Raw genomic sequence first — 21,135 nt, forward strand, 5'->3', positions numbered from 1 at the left:
TATAGGAAAAACACCTGAAACAGGGTGATACATTCAAACTAAAAGTAAAAGGGTGAAGCACAATCTACTATGCTTCAGGTGAAGCCAAAAAAGCAGGAGTAGCCAGCCTCATCTCAAATAAAACAAAAAAAATTGATCTAATTAAAAGAGATAAGGAATGGCATTATATCCTGCTAAAGGGTAGCATAAATAATGAAGCAGTATCAATATTAAACATATATGCCCCAAGTGGTAGAGCCTCTAAATTCTTAAAAGAGAAATTAAGAGAGCTGCAAAAAGAAATATACAGCAAAACTATAATAGTGGGAGATCTCAACCTCGCACTCTCAGAATTAGATAAATCAAACCACAAAATAAATAAGAAAGAAGTCAAAAAGGTAAATAGAATACTAGAAAAGTGTGATATGATAGATCTTTGGTGAAAGCTAAATGGAGACAGAAAGGAGTATACTTCCTTCTCAGCAGTTCATGGAACCTATACAAAAATTGATCATATACTAGAACATAAAAACCTCAAAATCAAGTGCAGTAAGGCAGAAATAATGAATGCATCCTTTTCAGACCACAGTGCAATTAAAATTACATTTAATAAAAAGCCAGGGTAAAATAGACCAAAAAATAATTGGAAACTTAATAATCATAAACTAAAGAATGATTGTGTAAAACAGCAAATCATAGACATCATTAATAACTTCACCCAAGAAAATGACAATAATGAGATATCATACCAAAATGTGTGGGATACAGCCAAAGCAGTAATAAGGGGAAGTTTTATATCTCTAGAGGCCTACTAGCATAAAATAGAGAAAGAGGGTCAACGAATTGGGCTTACAACCAAAATTGCTAGAAAAGAAACAAATTAAAACCCCCAGACAAACACGAAATTTGAAATTCTAAAACTAAAAGGTGATATTAATAAAATTGAAATTAAAAACCTATTGAATTAAATTAATAAAACTGAGTTGGTCCTATGAAAAAAGCAACAAAATAGACAAACCCTTAGTAAACCTGATTAAAAAAAGGAAAGAGAAAAAGCAAACTGTTAGTCTTGAAAATGAAAAGGGAGAACTCACCACTATTGAAGAGGAAATTAGAACAATAGCAAGGAGGTACTTTGCTCAACTTTATGACAATAAATTCGATAACTTTAATGAAATGGAATATAGTTTGCCCAGATTAACAGAGGAAGAAGGAAGTAGTCTAAATAGTCCCATCTCAGAAAAAGAAATAGAACAAGCTATTAACCAACTCCCTGAGAAAATATCCCCAGGACCTGATGGATTTACATGTGAATTCTACCAAACATTTAAAGAACCACTAACTCCAATGCTATATAAACTATTTGAAAAAATAGGGATTGAAGGAGTTCTACCAATTTTTTTTTTTTTTTTTTATGACACAGCCATGGTACTGATACCTAAACCAGGTAGATTGAAAACTGAGAAAGAAAACTATAGACCAATCTCCTTAATGAATATTGATGCTAAAATCTTAAATAAGATATTAGCAAAACGACTTCAGAAAATCATCCCCTGGATAATACACTATGATCAAGTCGGATTTATACCAGGAATGCAGGGCTGGTTTAATATTAGGAAAACTATTAGTATAATTGACCATATTAATAATCAAATTAATAAAAAAAACATATGATCATCTCAATAGATGCAGAAAAATAATTTGATGATATCTAACATCCATTCCTACTAAAAACACTTGAGCATATATTAAAAACTGTCAGTAAACATCATATGTAATGGCGATAAACTGGAATCTTTCCCCATAAGATCAGGAGTGAAACAAGGTTGCCCACCATCACCATTACTATTTGATATAGTACTAGAAAAGCTAGCCTTAACAATAAGAGCCAAGAAAGAGATTCAAGGAATTAGAGTAGGAAATGAGGAAAAAAAAACTATCACTCTTTGCAAATGACACGATGGTATACTTAAGAGAACCCCAGAGACTCTGCTAAAAAGCTATTAGAAATAAGTCAGAACTTTAGCAAAGTGGCAGAATACAAAATAAATCTACATAAATCCTCAGCATTTTTATACATTACCAAGACAATCCAACAACATGAGATACAAAGAGAAATTCCCTTCAAAATAACTGTTGATAGTATAAAATATTTGGGAATATATCTACCAAAGGAGAGTCAGGAATTATATGAGCAAAATTACAAAACACTTGACACAAAAATAAAGTCAGATTTAAATAATTGGAAAGACATTCGGTGCTCTTGGATAGGCCGAGCGAATATAATTAAAATGACAATACTCCCTAAACTAATCTATTTATTTAGTGCTATACCAATCAGACTTCCATAAAACTATTTCAATAACCTAGAAAAACTAACAACAGAATTTATATGAACAAGGAAAGGTCGAGAATTTCAAGGGAAGTAATGAAAAAAAAAAATTAAGTGAAGGTGGTCTAGCTGTACCTGATCTAGAACTGTATTATAAAGCAACAGTCACCAAAACCATTTGGTATTGGCTAAGAAATCGACTAATTGATCAGTAGAATAGGTTAGATTCACAGGGCAAGATAGTGAATAAAAATAGGCATCTAGTGTTTGACAAACTGAAAGATTGCAACTTTTGGGATAAGAATTCATTATTTGACAAAAACTACTGAGAAAACTGGAAATTAGTATGGCAGAAACTAGTTATGGACCCACATTTAACACCACATACTAAGATAAAATCAAAATGCTTCCAAGATTTAGGCATAAAGAACGAGATCTAAATAAATTAGAGGAATATAGGATAGTTTACCTCTCAGACTTGTGGAGGAGGGAGGAATTGGTGTCCAAAGGAGAACTAGAGACCATATTGATCACAAAACAGAAAATTTTGATTACATCAAAATAAAAAGTTTTTGCACAAACAAAACTAATGCAAACAAGATTAGAAGGGAAGTAATAGTTAAGATTCTGATAAAGGCCTCATCTCCAAAATATACAGAGAATTGACTTTAATTTATACGAAATCAAGCCATTCTCCAATTGATAAATGCTCAAAAGATATGAACAGACAATTTTCAGATGATGAAATTTAAACTATTTCCATTTATATGAAAGTGTTCCAAATCACTATTGATCAGAGAAATGCAAATTAAGGCAACTCTGAGTTATCACTACACACCTGTCAGATTTGTTAAGATAACAGGAATAAATAATGATGAATGTTGGAGGGGATGCGGAAAAACTGGGACACTGATGCATTGTTGGTGGAGTTGTGAAAGAATCCAACCATTCTAGAAAGCAATCTGCAATTATGCCCCAAAAGTTATCAAAATGTGCATACCCTTTGACCCAGCAGTGCTACTACTGGGCTTCTATCCCAAGGAAATACTAACGAAGGGAAAGGGACCTGTATGTGCCAAAATGTTTGTGCCAGCCCTTTTTGTATTGGCTAGAAACTGGAAAATGAATGGATGTCCATCAATTGGAGAATGGTTGGATAAATTATGGTACATGAATGTTATGGAATATTATTGTTCTGTAAGAAATGACCAACAGGAGGAATACAGAGAGGCTTGGAGAGATGTTGAGTGAAACGAGCAGAAATAGGAGATCATTATATACTTCAACAGTGATATTGTATGAGGATGTATTCTGATGGAAGTGGATATCTTCAACATAGAGAAGAGCTAATCCAATTCCAATTGATCAATGATGGACAGAATCAGCTACAACTAGAAAAGGAACACTGGGATATGAGTGTAAACTGTGAGCATTTTTGTTGTTGTTGTTGTTGTTGTTTGTTTTTCTTCCCAGATTATTTTTACCTTCTGAATACAATTCTTCATTTGCAACAACAACAACAGCAAAATTCGGTACTGCACATATATATTCTACCTAAGATATACAATAAGATATTCAATATGTATGTGAATACCTGCCATCTAGGGGAGGGGATGGAGGGAAGGAAAGCAAAAAAAAAAAACTCAGAACAAAAGGGACTACAAGGGATAATGTTGTAAAAAAAGAAATACATATGCATATTTGCTGTCAAAAATGTTATAATTATAAAATTAATAATAAAAAAAAAAGGTTAAGTGACTTGACTAGGGAAACCAGGGTCACCTAGCTATATATATTAGGAGCAGGATGTAAAGTGAAGTCACCTATTTATTTGCTATGTCTCTAACTTGTAATCTAAATGTAATTTGAAATAATAAAAAGGAAAATAGTTCCTTTCCTTGAAATAAATAAATAAACAAACAAATAAAGAAAGAAAGAAAGAAAAAAAGAAAAAAAATTACATTCTTTTGCAATGCCAGTTTTCTTGTTGCACCATTATATAAATCTTTCAGTTTCACAAACAACTGATTAACAACATTTTTACCTTTCTGTTCCCTTTGTATTCTTCCACCTCCTCCAAAATCATGTCAAAGATATCCACTAGAGAACCAAAGCCAACACCAGAACCATCCTCTTTGATAGCTTGTTTTGTACTTTTGTCATAAAGTCTCTTTTCTTTGCATCAGAAATCACGTCATAAACTTGAGAAATCTGTTTGAACTTTTCTCCTTCATTTGGATTCTTACCTGGGTGAGGTTTCAAGGCTAGTTTTTTTTTTTGTTTGTTTGTTTGTTTGTTTGTTTGTTTTTTGAGAGCCAGGGAGTAACACTCACAGTATGCCAGGTTCAAAATGTCTACGTCTGGGGTGGTTTAAAAGAGGACCTCTAGGAACTGGTGGGGATGTTGGGGGATCAAGTGGGAGAAAGAGAAGATTAGGAGTTGGGGGCACTTTGTTTGTCCAGCATGGGCAGAGGCAGTTGCAGCACTCTGCTTCTCCCCAATTTTTCTGTAAAGTTCCCAAGTCCTTTCTTAAACTAATCTGTCAAGTGTCCAAACTGCACAGAGTGCAAATCTGTGGGCTGATCACACTGTTCTAAGTGCCTTATGGACACTTGCCAAAAAGCCCTCTATGGAGAAATCACACAGACAAGAACTCACAAGGTGCTCAGAAAAAGCAGTACAGAGACACTCTCAAGGTTTCAACTTGAGAATTGATTACATGACTTGAGAGACTTAGAACTGCTCTTCATGGCATGCTCTCCTCAGACAAATGTGCTGTATGAGCAAAATAGGACTGAATTAGTGCAAAAGAAGTGGGAGATGCACAAGGTTAGAGAAATCACCTCAAATATTCATAAGAACTATTTGTATCATGTAATGTTTTTTTTTTTTTTTCTCTAAATTGTAATCATTCTTGGAGTATGTTTCTTGGGGAGCTTTTGGAGGCAGCCTTAGTTTTAGTTCATTTCAATAATCCCAAATGCAGCCAGGAGTCCAAAGCCTTTACTGTCTCTTTCCAAATCTTATCTCCTTCATTTGGGGCTTGGCTAGTTGTCTGAAGGCCTTCCAGATCTTGGTTTCAGTGTTCTCCCGAGGACAGCCTACCACCACTTCTCTGTCTTCCTTCGTTCTGCCCGACTTGTGAATCTCCTTGACCAAATCCTGACTCTGAATCTCCCAAAGTCCTCCTTGGCCCTGAGAGCTTCTTTCTTATATGCTGCACATTGAGCACACACCAATCATTTCATCACTAGGAAACCATTATTTATTGTATGATTAAATCAATGCTAAATTACATTTAATCATCGTCTCCTCAATTCTACTCAGTACCTTGTTTCAAGTTCTGGCCCATAACATCTCCTTGTAAGATCAGATCAGTCATACTGAACCATGCTAAATTAGATAATTGTTATCTTTATCCATTCCATGTCTTAGCACCTTGTAAGAATCCTAACAGTGTCTGACCTGTGGGACAAGATTCCAAGGTCACATTGATCTGATCCGCCAGTCAGATGCATTAATTTGACACTAACATAGTAATGTCATTTTGGTCCTCTTTGAAAATGGAGGAAAACAACCATTACCTCTAGCACCATAGAATATTTGCAAAGTCAGGGCTAGGGGAAAGAAAATCAAAGGAAAGCTTGTGGGCCTTGGAGAAATCTAGCTAAATGTGCTTATGCTAGATTCTATATGGGAAGGCACCCACTCACTTTACAAGAGTTCTCTGTGGAGAATCTCTCCAATAATTAACATCATCATTGTCATCATGAGTAACATTTATATAGTGCTTACTACATGCAAGTCCTGTGCTAAGCATTTTGTGAATGTTATCTCACTTGATCCTTATTACAGTGCTGAGAATTGGGTTCTATTATTCTCCCCATTTTACAGATGAGGAAACTGAGGCAAACAGAAGGTAAGTGTCTTGTCCAGGATCACCTAAATAGAAAGCATGTGAGGCTAGACTTGAGTTAAGGTCTTTGTCACTCCCTGTATTGCATTCAATCCACTGAGCTTTACAAATGGAAAGGGCTCCAAAATTATGCTAACATCCCCATATCAAATGCAATGACTAGCTACATGTTCCTTGGGAAAAGCCACAAAAAACGCAACCTCCACTAATTTTTGCCCTTCACCTGCCTTTCCCCTTTCCCCAATATTCAATTTTGAGAGAAGTCTGACATTCAAATAGCAGAAAAAAAGCAATTAAATTGGAATCTTTGTTAGAGCATCCATTGGCTCCTCCTCTCCCTTTTCCTTACTTCCACCCTACTTCAAAGGGAAAATGGCTAGAGTCTACCTGAGTGTTGCTTTTGAGTAGCTAGGTTTTCTCCAATGGAAAGAAATGTAAAATGTCATCCCATAATTCAGATAATAGGACTTTTTTTTTTCCTTTCCCATAGAAAACAATGATGAGCAGAGGTGAATTAGAGTGTACATTAAATGAACAATTTAAATAGGACTTGAAAATTCAACTGGAAGCCAAGCTGTAGGAAGCTTAAAGTAAGTCTGCACACATAATTCTGTTTGACAATTGTTTAAATTAACAATTTCACATTTTCATGAAGAAGGTTCAATCAAACTGTGTTTGTGTGTGTGGGGGGGGAGGTTTCCAAGGCAGATCTTTTCCAGTGGCTTGTCTTTCTCATATGCCAACTCTTTCTTTTGCTGCAACCTGCTGCTACCACTACAACTGACCACTTCAGTAAACCCTATAGTCACAATTTCAGTGGCCTTTTATAGCCTCATTATCTTTTGAAATTTACAAGATCACCTGGGCTCATTCATCTTGTCGTTTTGACTCAGTCCCCTGTTATGGGCCAGAGCTTGAAACAAGGTACTAAGTGGAATTACAAGGTAGAATGGAGAAGACAATGGTTCAATCTAGTTTAGCATTGATTTAATCCTACAACAAATAATGTTCTCCTAGTGATATCATGATTGGTTTTTACTCAGTGTGGAATGTATATGCAGAAGCTCTCAGGGCCAGAAGAGACAAGCACACTAGAAGAGGTAGGAGGCTGAGACAGATTCCATTGTCCCCCTTTATCATGGCTAAAGCACAAATCTTTGGATTTGGGGAGATTCAGAAGCCAGAGAAGGCAAGCGGGAGCTCAAGTTCTAGGAACCAAAGAGAGAGCTAGGCCTCCAGAAATCTAGCTGAGCCCCAAGTGAAGGAGACAAAATTTTGAAAGAGACAATAAAGGATTTGGATTTTAAGCCCTGCTACTCATGTGGTGATTACTGAACTGAAACCAAGGCTGCTCCCAGAGACCCCAAGGAAACCTCAACAGAAAACATTACATTTTAGAGACCATATTACATTTTGGCACCTAAACGTGGGACCAAGGACCTTCATCTTTGAACCCGAAATTAGAGTGAGTACAAGAAGGAAACTTTATTAAGGGCTAAACTAGTACTTCAGCTGAAATGGGACAGATGCTTAGAAAACAGCCTTCTTTTGCAATAAAGGTAAAATGTGTAGTGAGCATTGTCAGATTTATGAAAAGCCAATGTTTGAGAGTAACTTGGGAGCAGATCAATGAATTTTTAGAAACAGTACAGTACACATATCCTTGGTTTTCTAAGGAAAAAAAAAATTGAATCCAAATGAGTTGAAATTAGCAGGAGAGCAATTATCTGAATACTACAATGATAATGGAATTGACTCAATATCCAAAGAAACACTTGATACATAGCATTTAATACAATTGGCTTTAAGAAATAAGTATTAGGGTAAGAAAAAAGAGTAAAGAGCAAGGGAGGGAGGATCAAGAAAAACTAGGTGAAAAGCATGAAGAATTAGATAAGAATGGAGTTAAGTTCAATTCTTAGTGTGGTAGTTCACAACAAGAGAAATTAGGGTATTTCCCAACCCCTGACCTACTTCCCTCAACATTTTATGGGTAGAGGGAGAAGAAGAAGGGAAAGGGGCAGTAACACATTCAGCATCACCTATGAAGCAGCCTATGACAAGATTACAAAAGGGACTGGTTAAGGCAAACAAAGGACAGGATATATCTATCTGATTTAATAAATGGATACCTGTGATTGAAGTGCTTGACTCTTAGGTCAACAGTAAAGATACACTGCTTTTGACCTGGAAAAAAAAAAAAGATTTGAAAAAGGATTGCACACTTCATGGGGCTATATCATCTTATATTAAGATGTTACTAGACAATCTGGCTTATGAAATCTTAACCCCTAGTGATTGGAAATCCATAACAAGGACATCTTTAGAAGCTGGACAAAACTTGTGGCTTTCTGAATATAATGAATTATGCAGGACACAAACCCACCACAAACAGAAAACTGAAGTTAATGTACAGATCACCTTTGACCAACTAGCAGGTGAAGGTCATTATGCAGACAATTCAACACAGACTATCTCATAGCAGCTTATGAACAAATTGCTACTGCTGTAATAAAAGCTTGGGGAACCCTCCCAAGAAAAGATCGAGGGGAAGCCTTCATAAAAATAGAGCGAGGTTCCAATGATTTTTTTGCTGATTTTGTGGGACGTTTGCAAACAGCTGTCACGAGAACCATTGGAGAAAATGCAGCTATAGGAATGATGAGAAGACAGCTGGCTAAGTAAAATGCTAATGAGGATTGCAGAAGGATTATATGGGAACTACACAAAGATGCTCCTTTAGAGGATATCATAAGACACTGTGCCACAGTAGGCACAAAATGCTTATTGTACTCAGACTATGATGAACATGGGAAGACGGGATCCCTCTTGACAAGGGACTTCCAGAGATACTCTCTGATGTTTTCAATGTGGGAAAGTTGGACATCTGAGAGCTTAATGTAGGTATAGAGATAGAGTGAGAAGATAGCGTGACACAAAACCTAAAATACTATGTCCAAAATGCAAATGGGGTTTCCACTGGGACTCAGAATGTAGATTGACACAGGGAAATGAGAGGCAGGGCCCAGCTCCAAGACATCAAATAAAAAACAGATGGGACATGATGGCAGCCAAGGTTACACCTTTAGAAATTCAGGATTCTGATGTGATGAATCAGAAAAAAAATCAGATGGGAGAAAGGGATTATAATTGGAGAGAATACAGGCTTTTTTTTAACCCAAAAGAAGGGCAGTGTCCAGTGCGATCAGCTCCAATGTCATTGCCAGGTGTTGAGGAGAAATTTAGCAAGTGGTAAATAGAAGGGACTAGATAGGTTAACTGCTTGGGGAAGAAAATTTGCTTGTATTTCTACAGATGGAGAAAGAATCAGATGGGTGCCAATGAGCCATATCCTCCTTGTCCATCAGACAGAGACAGAAAAAGGGGAAAAAAAATCTCAAAACAACGGAGAAGAACTAAAAGCAGTCAGGGAAGGTGTGATCACCTCCTTTTTTGGTTCTCCTTGAACACCACCTTGAGAAGTCAGGGAGCTCATGACCACCTATGTTCTAAAAACAAAAGAAAATGGGAGATGTTATGGACCAGAACTTGAAACAAGGTACTAAGTGGAATTAAGGAGACAATGGTCAAATCTAATTTAACATTGATTTAATCCTGCAACAAGTAATGGTTTCCTAGTGATAAAATGATGGTTTGTACTCAGCTGATAAAGCATATAAAGTACTGTGTAAACCTTAAGGTATGAAGTATGTGAGAGCTATTAGTGTCACCAAGAGAAATTATTTGTCCATTTACATCTGCATTCATTAAAAGTTTATGAAAATGTTTTTCAAATTCCACAAATTTCATACTAGGTTTCAGCCTAGTATGTCATTGTAATGCTTGAAAAACTGAGCAAGATAGAGATTAGAGAACAATTTAACAATTTATTTAATAGAGAGATTTCCTGGGACCAAATGGATCATGGTTGGTCCCAGGGCTGACTGAGACTCTCTTCTCAAAGAATCTGTCCCTGAATGTGGGATATAAGATGGTTTTATAGGGTTACAAGACCTGTGACATAATGGGGGAGGTCCCTGGATGGGTACATTCATCCCATCAAACATTAAGTTGGAATGCTTATAACCTGAGCAGAGTAACTAAATAAGACAAGTAGGGAAACTGGGTCAGGACATCAAAAAAGAACTGTGCCACAAAGAACATGACCTGTAAGTCATGACATTTTAATTAATGATTTGCCTCTATATTTGAATATCCATATACTAGATTCACCTGTTTATCAGATCATATACATTGATCTTCTCCCCAATAAGTAGTATCTGTATTTTCAAATAATTATATAATTCATGACCACTTTTCTGTCCACAATGTATAGATAGTATAATATGTATATGATAATGGAGTCTGTTACTTGTTCAGGGGCCTTTAAACAAGCCAAACCATTGTCCAAATCTGTTGAAAGTATATCGTAGTGCTAAATGTTAGGCATTTTATCCATCACATGCAATTTAGAGACAGTATTGAAGTTCTACAGGATATCAGGTAAGGCACAAACAATGGAGACTATGCCTTAAATAGTTATTGTTGGAGCCATCTCACAAGTATAACCTAGATGTTGACCACAGGATTTACAAACTGGATCACAAGTAATCCCTACGGAGACCAAAAGACCTACAGGCAGAATTGATATTTTGGTTTGTTGGAAAGAACGACTAGAAGGAAAAGCAAGGGAGGGGAGGGGAGGGAATGCAGGACTAGAGGGAGGGAAAGAGGGACTAGGAGAAGGAAAAGAGAAGAAAGGAGGAGGGGGAAGGGAAGGGGAAGAAGAAAAGGGAAAGAGAAAAACGAAGAAGGGAGGGGGGAAAGGGGAGACAAGGGAATGGAGATGAAGAGGGAGGAAGAGAAGACAAGATGACAAGGAGAACTATCAGCAGCAGCAGCAGGAGCAGCATGTATCATTTCTGTATTTTTAGGTTCAGTTAATCTGGAGCTGAAAGAAATCAGTATGAGCCGATGTGCACAGGATACATTTCACATCATTAATGGAACATAGGCACAGGGAAAAGCAGGAGAGGGCAAAAAACAAGACTAGCAAGAGCATGACCTGCATTGTTTCCTTTTGAAGAAATTTTCTTACATTTGGGACATTGAGCCCAAGTCAGTAAAACAAAATACTGGGACCTTCTACCCACATTATAGCAGACCTCATCAAAATCCCTCCAAGTGACTTAAACTTCCATAAAAACACAATACTTGGAGGCAATCTCATTAGCCCACACCTGAATGGGGCTTTTATCGTCTATATAGCCTTAGGGTATGTTTAAATCTTTATGTTTATATTTAAACTAGAAGGGGTATCTCTTTCCATTGCATAGAAAGTGTTGAAATCCTTCCCTTCTCCCTCCTTTAATAAGAGCACCAATAAGGAAAATTAAATTCTGTAGGGATGGTCTTGAACCGAGGGCTACATGGTTGACACCAGATGTGTGGCTGTCTGTCCGGTACAAATGCTTCCCCGACACACTTACGGGGTAGGAAGAATCAGAAGAGGCACTGGACTGTATTTGTCCATCTGGGCCCCGAGGGTCCTTTTCAGGCTGGGCGCTTCCTTCAGTTTCACAGAATTGTTAAAAGGACTGCAAGAACCTTGGGAGATTATCGAGTAGAAGATCATTTTACAGAAGAATCCAGGCTCCGAGAGGAAGTGCTTTGCTCATTACAAAAGTAAATAAAACAGGTCTCGAGATTTGAACGCAAGAGCTCCAGGTCTCACCCATCCTCGTGCCCTCGAGCTTTGGACTCCTCGAGCTGAGAGCTAACGGATTTGGCATCCGTGCGCTCACCAGTGCGTGCCTTGACCCTTTATCGCATCCTCGTGAACCTCGGACCTGATAAAGGCATCACTTTCCCTCCGGCCATTGCCAGGATTGCTATCAGCTCTAGTGCTGAATCGGTTATTAACTGTTGCGAGTTCACAGATCCCCAAATCTCGAGTCTCGGGTTATTGACATTTCCCCTTTTAATTCTCCCTTTGTTTCCACTTTCATTTTCCCTTTATTTCCCCTTTTAATTCCCCTTTGTTTCCATTTTAATTTTCCCTTAAATACCCCCATTGAATTCCCCCTTTAATACCCCCTTTTAATTCCCCTTCTGAGTAGGCTGAGGGGCGCGAACGAGGACTCCTCAGCCTAAAGCCTGTCTCCGCAATGAAGATTTTCAATTTCTGCAAGAAGAAGGGGCAATTTCCATCTCGCCCCTTCAAGCTTTCGAGTTCCTTTGGGGTCCAAACACCCTACCCCACCGAAGGATACCTGATCCGGAGCAAGGACCTCAGGAAGATCCACAAAGCTGCCTTGCGTGGAGATGTGGCGAAGGTGCAGCAGCTACTGCTGCTGGGAAAAAACGATGTGAATGATCTGGATAAAGTGAAGCGGTAAGAGCAAAGGTTGGGTTAGAAGGAGAGAAGGGAAAGCCCAAACCCTAGGTAAGACATCCCTGCACAGGAGTAGATGAAGTGCATCCCAATTAACCATCTGGAAATCAAACCACTTCAGCACCTAGGACAGGGTCAGGATAGCAAGTCCCAAAAGCGGGCTTCACTTCCCCTTCCTACCTAGCCACTTTTAATGAATTGGAAACTCCATTTGTCATTTCGTCAGGCCAACATATTCTTGATCAGTAGCAACGTGGAAGCAAATACTATTCCCATCTGCTGAATTGTTTACAGGTCTAAAACGATTTTGTCAGGCTATACTTAAGAATATTGGGGGATTTTCTTGGGAAACTTAATGGAATGTTTTGCCATTTCCTTCAACCCCCTTTTGAGGGATAGGAAATTGAGGCAAACAAGGTCAAATAACCTCAGGGTCACAAAACTTTACTTATCTAACATCACATTTGACCTCAAGAAGAGGAGTTTTCCTGACACCAAGTCCAGAACTCTTGTTCATTGTGCCACTTAGCTGCCCTGGGCTGGTGAAATATGGACACGATCTATGAAGAATGAAAGATTCAAGGCAGAAAATTAATTGTGCTTTTATTAAGACCTGTGTTTTATATAGATCTATAGATCTATAGATCTATAGATATAGATCTATAGATATAGATATAGATATAAATATATAGATATAGATATAGATATAGATATAGATATAGATATAGATACAAAGGAATAGTGCAGTAGGGATTGACCTTATGCTAAGAGGTTAATCAAGAAAGGGACTTAAGCAAAGAAGCCTAAGAATCTGATACTTGGGAAGAGAACCAGGAGAAAGCAGTGTTACCCAATTTAGAAGGGAATATTAAGGAGAAAATGAATGCACTTTCAAAGACACCAGAGGTTACTAAAATGAGAAAAAAGAAAAAGATTTGTTAATTAAGAGATAGATTCATTAGATTCAGTGAAGAATTTAGAAAAAAACCCTTAATTTTCTGACATTCAATTACAAAAGACAGGAGAAATGGGGGATGATAGTAGGCATCAGTTGATCAAGTGTAGTTACTTTGGGGAAGGGGGGAGAAGACAAGGGGATTTTTGTAGGCAAGCAGGGAAATATCCAGGATGCAATGAAAGATTGAAGATAAGTGACAAGAGGAATGGTAAGTATTATAGAATGGTATCGCTTGTATACAAAGAGCATTTTTATTGGCAAGGAAAAGGACTACCTCTTCATATGAGATAGGTAAATGAAAAATAATGGTAGAAGATATTTAGATGAGTTAGGTGAGAAAGAGGGTGAAAGAGGGAGATCTCAGGAAATGGTCTCAAATTTTTTTCCCCAGTAAAATATGAGTAGGTTTTTTTTTTAATTAGCTGAAAAAGTGAACAGAGTATACTATGGGAGGTTTGAAAAGGGATGAAAAGATTTGGAAGAGCTGCTTTTTTGTCATAATTTTCTGGCAGTCCAGTTCTTATATTTTCTCTTCTTTATTTTCTCTATAGATCTATTGCTTTTTTATGAGTTGTTTCACAATCTGTTCTATTTTCTTATTTTTAAAAATCTGTTTTCTTATTTTTTGGTTATGGTAACCAATTGGTTACCATTGGTTTTGGTAACCAATATGGTAAGTGCCAAGGTGCAAGGGGTCAGCAAATTGCCTGAGGAAAGGTGATTTAGCACAGGTCAGAAACGGAGCTAATTTCTAATGCAATCTGTAATGAAATGTAAATCTACCTCCTGAATATATTCCACCCCACCCCATCCATCCCTGGCAATTTTGTCTACCATACCAGCAATGAGAGTTAATGCATATTTTGTATTTCTTTAGGGGACAGTAGTACCCATTTATTTTTGGAAATTATTTATAATTTAGGCATAAGAATAATAATACATATTACATTAAAACTATCCTAAAAATGGTAAAATTTTGATTGTTGTAGTACATTATCAAACAATCATATTACTCCCTCATTTTTGTAGAACACCTCTTCACCTGGCTTGTGCCAATGGACATCCAGATGTTGTATCTCTCTTAGTAGAGAAAAATTGCAAACTAAATTTGTTGGACAATGACAATCGAACACCGTTAATAAAGGTATGTATTAGTTAACCGTGATGGTCAATGAAATGCATGTTGATTTCTTTCTGTGATTAAGAAAATTAAAAGTTAGTAAATAAGTTAGTAGCTTTTGCTAACTTCTTTAAATATCCCTAATGATGCTTGAATATACTAAATTTTATATTGCTTTGTTATTTCTTTGTGTATATTATATCTACAGGCAATAGAATGTCAGCAGAAGGAGTGTGCAACAATCTTGCTTGAACATGGTGCAGACCCTAATCTTGGGGATGGCAACAACAACACTGCACTTCACTATGTTGTCCTAGGTCATAATGAATTCATAGCAAAAAAACTACTTCAATACCCGACTGATATTGAAGCAAAAAATAAGGTAGAAGCTAACCTCTTGTATAACAAAGCAGATTTTAAACGATTTGTTCCTACTAGGTATCACTACACAGAGACAAAATTTTCACAGGAACAAATTCTTAAGTACATGTTGTTTTGTTTGTTTGTTTGTTTTGTTGTGTTTTGTTTTTTTGTTTTGTTTTGTTTTGTTCTTTTGATCCTAAGGACTACACATTTAAAGTCATTTTCTTTCTAGGAAAGTTGGTAAGAGAGGGAAAATACTAGGCAAATGGCTTTCTTCCAGATTTAACCCTCTTAAGGCAAAATTTTAAAACATTTGTTTTGTTTGTTGTTGTTGTGGTTGTGATTGTTTTGAATTTATAAATTCAGGAGGAATGGTAAAGATAACCAGTCAACTTTAAACCCAACCAGGATATAGCTTTCTTTTAGTAGAGGTCTGTGGAAATAAGTTTGGCTTCATTTGGACAATAATTGATTATGAAATGAAAGTGACATAGAGAAGATCTAATCCAATTCCAATTGATCAATGATGGACAGAATCAGCTACACCCAGAGAAGAACACTGGGAAATGAGGGGAAACTGTTTGCATGTTTTGTTTTTCCCAGGTTATTTTTACCTTCAGAATCCAATTCTTCCTTTGCAACAACAACAACAACAACAAAAATTCAGTTCTGCACATATATATTGTATCTCAGTTATACTGTAACATATTTAATATGTATGGGAATGCCTGCAATCTAGGGGAGGGGTGGAGGGAAGATAGGCAAAATTCAGAACAGAAGGGAATACAAGGGATAATGTTGTAAAAAAAATTACCTATGCATATGTACTGTCAAAAATATAATAATTACAAAATTAATTAAAAAAAAAGAAATGAAAGTGACAAGAATGGGAGACACTCATGGCATAATATGAAATGGTCTCAACAAATTCTGAATTTCTGTCTTTTAAAATATTGTTATATATTATAAACTAGAAGGAATCCCAGTGATCTCTAGTTTCATTTTACAGGTAAAGAAACTTAGGACCCAGAGATGTGAAATCATTTGCTTTATGGTCACATAGGAATTAATTAATAAAGGATTTGTGCTCTGGTCTTCTAACTCTGGTGTTCCATTAACGTGTCATTAGCAAATTCACAAGATGTTTACAAAATGTTATAAGCTGAATTGAATTAAATATAGAATTCTTGCTTAATATAAAGATATCTTTATTTTGACTTTGCAGGAAGGCCTCACACCACTTTTGCTGGCAATTTCAAGAAATAACATCAACATGGCAGACTTGCTCTTAGAGAATGGAGCAAATGCAAATGCCTTAGATAATGCTAAAAGGTACAGTAACTAAAACTTAAAATTGAAAAAAATTAACATCTCTAAAAGAATAAGATTAAGTCATGGAATTTACATCATGGAATGCTTAGTAAACAATAGTGATTGAAATTGAATATCATTGCAAAGAGGTGAAAAATGTCAACAAACACTGCCTATGAAAAGAAAAAAACTCTTATTTATGATTCTGCAAGAGAGAAAACACTTCCTATAGGCATACTAAGCATTTGTTTATTGGTGATTACTATTTGCAGTTTTCTTTATTGATTTGTAATTATTTAAGATTGTCCCACAAAAGTTTTGTACTCTCATTCAATTGATTTTCTTTATGAAATAATCTTAATGTCACTCATGAGGATCATAACATATATTTCATGTTATTACTTGTTTCACTTTCCCTTAGGAATATGCACATTGACAAATGCAAATAAATAAAAGCATGATAATTCTATGAAATCCTTTGAATGGACCCTTGATCTTTAATCAAGAATGTGAATTCTTATGACACTTTCTTCTTTTAATCCTTCTATCCAATCTGCTCCTACAGAACTTTTATTGTTCTTCATAAAGAATCCAGGAAACATAGTGAATTATTCTCTTGGTTTTTTTAATACTTGAGGACCAGTGCAAATTTTTATTTTCAATGCAAGATTAGTCCACCTCTCTTTCTGTTCATTCATGTCTTTGACATCACTTACTACATCAAAGTCATTATTGCCTACATCTATTTATATTCACCACATATATGTCCATGGATCCTTGGAATTATCTATAATTTTCATTCTTTTGAGATCATGTGTTTGGGTCTGGGATTTTAAAAACTTTACTATAGCCAAATATAATTCCTGAAAGAATAGTAGTGCTTATGAAATGTGGCAATGTGATTATTAGAAGTGCTGTGAAGTTTCTCAAATGACATCCAATTGTCTCTCCCTTCCCCAACAATTTTGAGACCAGTGCATTGTTGTTGTTCAGTGCCCATGCAGGCTTTGATGTGTGCATGTATATCTGTACATAGAAACACATCTACAAACCTATAGACAAACCAACTAGATGGGGCTGCCCATTAAACTACACAGAATCTGCAAATACTTACTTTTATCTACTTTAACCAATCTCTTTTTACTGAATGTGGGACTTTTTCATGTTCCAAGACTTGATGCAGTCAGCAAAATGTCATCTCCAACTAGGAGTATTTGGAAATCATTTCCATCATATACAACCTATTCTATTTGGACTCTGTCCAGAGCATCCTAAAGAGCACTGGCAAACACCTTAGGTGAGCATATACTTCATTATTTACATCTAGCTTATTGGAAAAAAGTATCTCTTTGGTGGAATGTGTCATGGGATCTTGTTTGATCTTAGCATATGCATGAAAGAAAAATTTTTGATATCACCAAAAACAAAGCAAAACCCAACTACAACCACCCACTCCCAAACACAAAACTGATATCATCCTAACAAACAAAAATGATTGGTTACCATTGTTGGAATAATTTCAGAATTAGATGGTTATGGACATTCAGATCATAGACTGGCCAGTGTTAAGATAAAAATTAATGCAAATGAGGAGAAAGCCTAAATATGAAAGGGATATAATAGCTATAACCTGCTGTTTTTAAACAAGCTATCAAACCCTCCAAAATGGGAACTTCAGTCAATACTAAACCATTATCTCAAAGAGGAAGCCAAAATAGCCCAGAACCTGCATCAGTTGGGATATATCATCTCTGCAATAAAGAGAGATGTTAGCACTAAAATTAGCTCAAGCTTAGAACAACACAATTTATTTAAAAAAAAAAATTGAAGTTAGAAGATGAAGACAGGTATTGCTTTGCAAAAAAATGAAAAGCCATTAAGGAGAGAATAAGCCTGTAGGCTGTTTTGCATGAAGACTAGCCAGATCATTCTGAAAGAATTTGTCTACAAACCTGGAAGAATGACAATGAATAAATATGAAATTGAACAGAATCATCAATATTTCTATTTTCATTATGACCAATAATGGGACATTTGAATCCATTTAGTTCAGTATCTAAAATTCTCTGTGAGGCAAGATAAATTCAAAATTCTGCAGGAAGAGTGGCAAGACCTGAACTAGATGCCTATAAAAAAAAGTCCATGAGAGAAAAAGCCCCCTCCCAAAAGTGCAAGAGATATTTCAGAATAATTTTTAAAGCATTTGAAAGAAAGAAAAATTCTAAAAGAGTAAAAAAGATCACTTCCCAGTGAAAGAAATATTACAAATATTGAATAGTAATAGATTGGATTTTCATTGAGCTGAAATTGAAAAAAATGTTGATAATTTCTTTCTGAACTTTTACTCTGAATGTATTAATTTTATTTTTAATAACATTTGATGTTTTACCAATTACATGTCAAGATAATTTGAGCATTCACTTTTCTGAGATTTTGAGTTTCTAAATCTCTTCCATCCTTTCAATTTGATGTAGGGGAGAGAAGTGCTTTTATCTTGGAAAACTCATTTTCACATTAATCACATTAGTTTTTTTTTTTTTTTAGGTTTTAGGTTTTTTTTTAGGTAATTTTTTACAACATTATCCCTTGCACTTACTACTGTTCAGATTTCTTCCCTTCCTCCCCCAACCCCCTCCCCCAGATGGCAGGCAGTCTTATACATGTTAAATATATTACAATATATTCTAGATACAATATATGTGTGTAGAACCAAATTTCTTGTTACACAGGAAGAAATGGATTCAGAAGGTAGAAATAACAGTTTACACTCATTTCAAAGTGTTCCTTTTCTGGATGTAGCTGAATCTGTCCATCATTGATCAATTGGGATTGGATTAGCTCTTCTCTATGTTGAAGATATCCACTTCCATCAGAATACATCCTCATACAGTATTGTTGTTGAAGTGTATAATGATCTCCTGGTTCTGCGTGTTTCACTTAGCATCAGTTGATGTAAGTCTCTCCAAGCCTCTCTGTATTTCTCCTCTTGGTCATTTCTTACAGAACAATAATATTCCATAACATTCATATACCAAAATTTACCCAACCATTCTCCAATTGATGGACATCCATTCATTTTCCAGCTTCTAGCCACTCTGAAAAGGGCTGCCACAAACATTTTGGCACATACAGGTCCCTTTCCCTTCGTTAGTATTTCCTTGGGATATAAGCCCAGTAGTAGTATGGCTGGGTCAAAGGGTATGTACATTTTGATAACTTTTTGGGCATAATTGCAGATTGCTCTCCAGAATGGTTGGCTTCTTTCACAACTCCACCAACAATGCATCAGTGTCCCAGTTTTCCCACAGCCCCTCCAACATTCATCATTATTTGTTGCTGTCATCTGAGCCAATCTGACAGGTGTGTAATGATATCTCATAGTTGTCTTAATTTGCATTTCTCTGATCAATAGTGATTTGGAACACTCTTTCATATAAGTAGAAATAGTTTAAATTTCATCATCTGAAATTTGCCTGTTCATATCCTTTGACCATTTTTCAATTGGAGAATGGCTTGATTTCTTATAAATTAAAGTCAATTCTCTGTATATTTTGGAGATGAGGCCTTTATCAGAACCTTTAACTATAAAAATGTTTTCCCAATTTGTTACTTCCCTTCTAATCTTGTTTGCATTAGTTTTGTTTGTGCAGAAACTTTTTAATTTGGTGTAATCAAAATTTTCTATTTTGTGATCAATAATGGTCTCTTTTTTGTTCTTTATGCCTAAATCTTGGACCCATTTTGATCTAAATCATAAATAAATTGGAGGAACATGGGATGGTTTACCTCTCAGACTTGTGGAGGAGGAAGGAGTTTGTGTCCAAGGGAGAACTAGAGACCATTATTGATCACAAAATAGAACATTTTGATTACACCAAATTAAAAAGTTTCTGCACAAACAAAACTAATGAAAACAAGATTAGAAGGGAAGTAACAAATTGGGAAAAAATTTTTACAGTTAAAGGTTCTGATAAAGGCCTCATCTCCAAAATATACAGAGAATTGACTTTAATTTATAAGAAATCAAGCCATTCTCCAATTGATAAATGGTCAAAGGATATGAACAGACAATTTTCAGATGATGAAATTAAAACTATTTCCACTCATATGAAAGAGTGTTCCAAATCACTATTGATCAGAGAAATGCAAATTAAGACAACTCTGAGGTATCATTACACACCTGTCAGATTGGCTAAGATGACAGGAACAAATAACGATGAATGTTGGAGGGGCTGTGGAAAAACTGGGACACTGATGCATTGTTGGTGGAGTTGTGAAAGAATCCAACCATTCTGGAGAGCAATCTGGAATTATGCCCAAAAAGTTATCAAAATGTGCATACCCTTTGACCCAGCCATACTACTACTGGGCTTATACCCCAAGGAACTACTAGAGAAGGGAAAGGGTCCTGTATGTGCCAAAATGTTTGTGGCAGCCCTTTTCATAGTGGCTAGAAGCTGGAAAATGAATGGATGTCCATCAATTGGAGAATGGTTGGGTAAACTATGGTATATGAATGTTATGGAATATTATTGTTCTATAAGAAATGACCAACAGGAGAAACACAGAGAGGCTTGGAGAGACTTACATCAACTGATGCTGAGTGAAACGAGCAGAACCAGAAGATCTTTATACACTTCAACAATGATACTGTATGAGGATGTATGCTGATGGAAGTGGATTTCTTCAACATAGAGAAGAGCTAATCCAATTCCAATTGATTAATGATGGACAGAACCAGCTACATCCAGAAAAGGAACAC

The 21,135-nt window shown here is 36.1% G+C and overlaps 1 protein-coding gene across 2 annotated transcripts in view; it reads left to right on the forward strand.

The window, feature by feature from the left end:
* The window catches only part of LOC141544623 (uncharacterized), a 112,158-nt gene that overhangs the window by 26,443 nt on the left and 64,580 nt on the right, over positions 1 to 21,135 (forward strand). For both annotated transcript variants that reach the window (XM_074271015.1, XM_074271016.1), the window contains exons 2-6: positions 6,718 to 6,817; positions 12,347 to 12,621; positions 14,609 to 14,723; positions 14,908 to 15,081; positions 16,288 to 16,394. In XM_074271015.1, the coding sequence (XP_074127116.1) occupies positions 12,395 to 12,621; positions 14,609 to 14,723; positions 14,908 to 15,081; positions 16,288 to 16,394 (623 nt within the window). In that variant the 5' untranslated portion in view covers positions 6,718 to 6,817; positions 12,347 to 12,394. The remainder of the gene's footprint in view (positions 1 to 6,717; positions 6,818 to 12,346; positions 12,622 to 14,608; positions 14,724 to 14,907; positions 15,082 to 16,287; positions 16,395 to 21,135) is intronic.

Source organism: Sminthopsis crassicaudata, chromosome 5 (assembly GCF_048593235.1).
Source record: "Sminthopsis crassicaudata isolate SCR6 chromosome 5, ASM4859323v1, whole genome shotgun sequence".
Classification (NCBI taxonomy): Eukaryota; Metazoa; Chordata; class Mammalia; order Dasyuromorphia; family Dasyuridae; genus Sminthopsis; species Sminthopsis crassicaudata.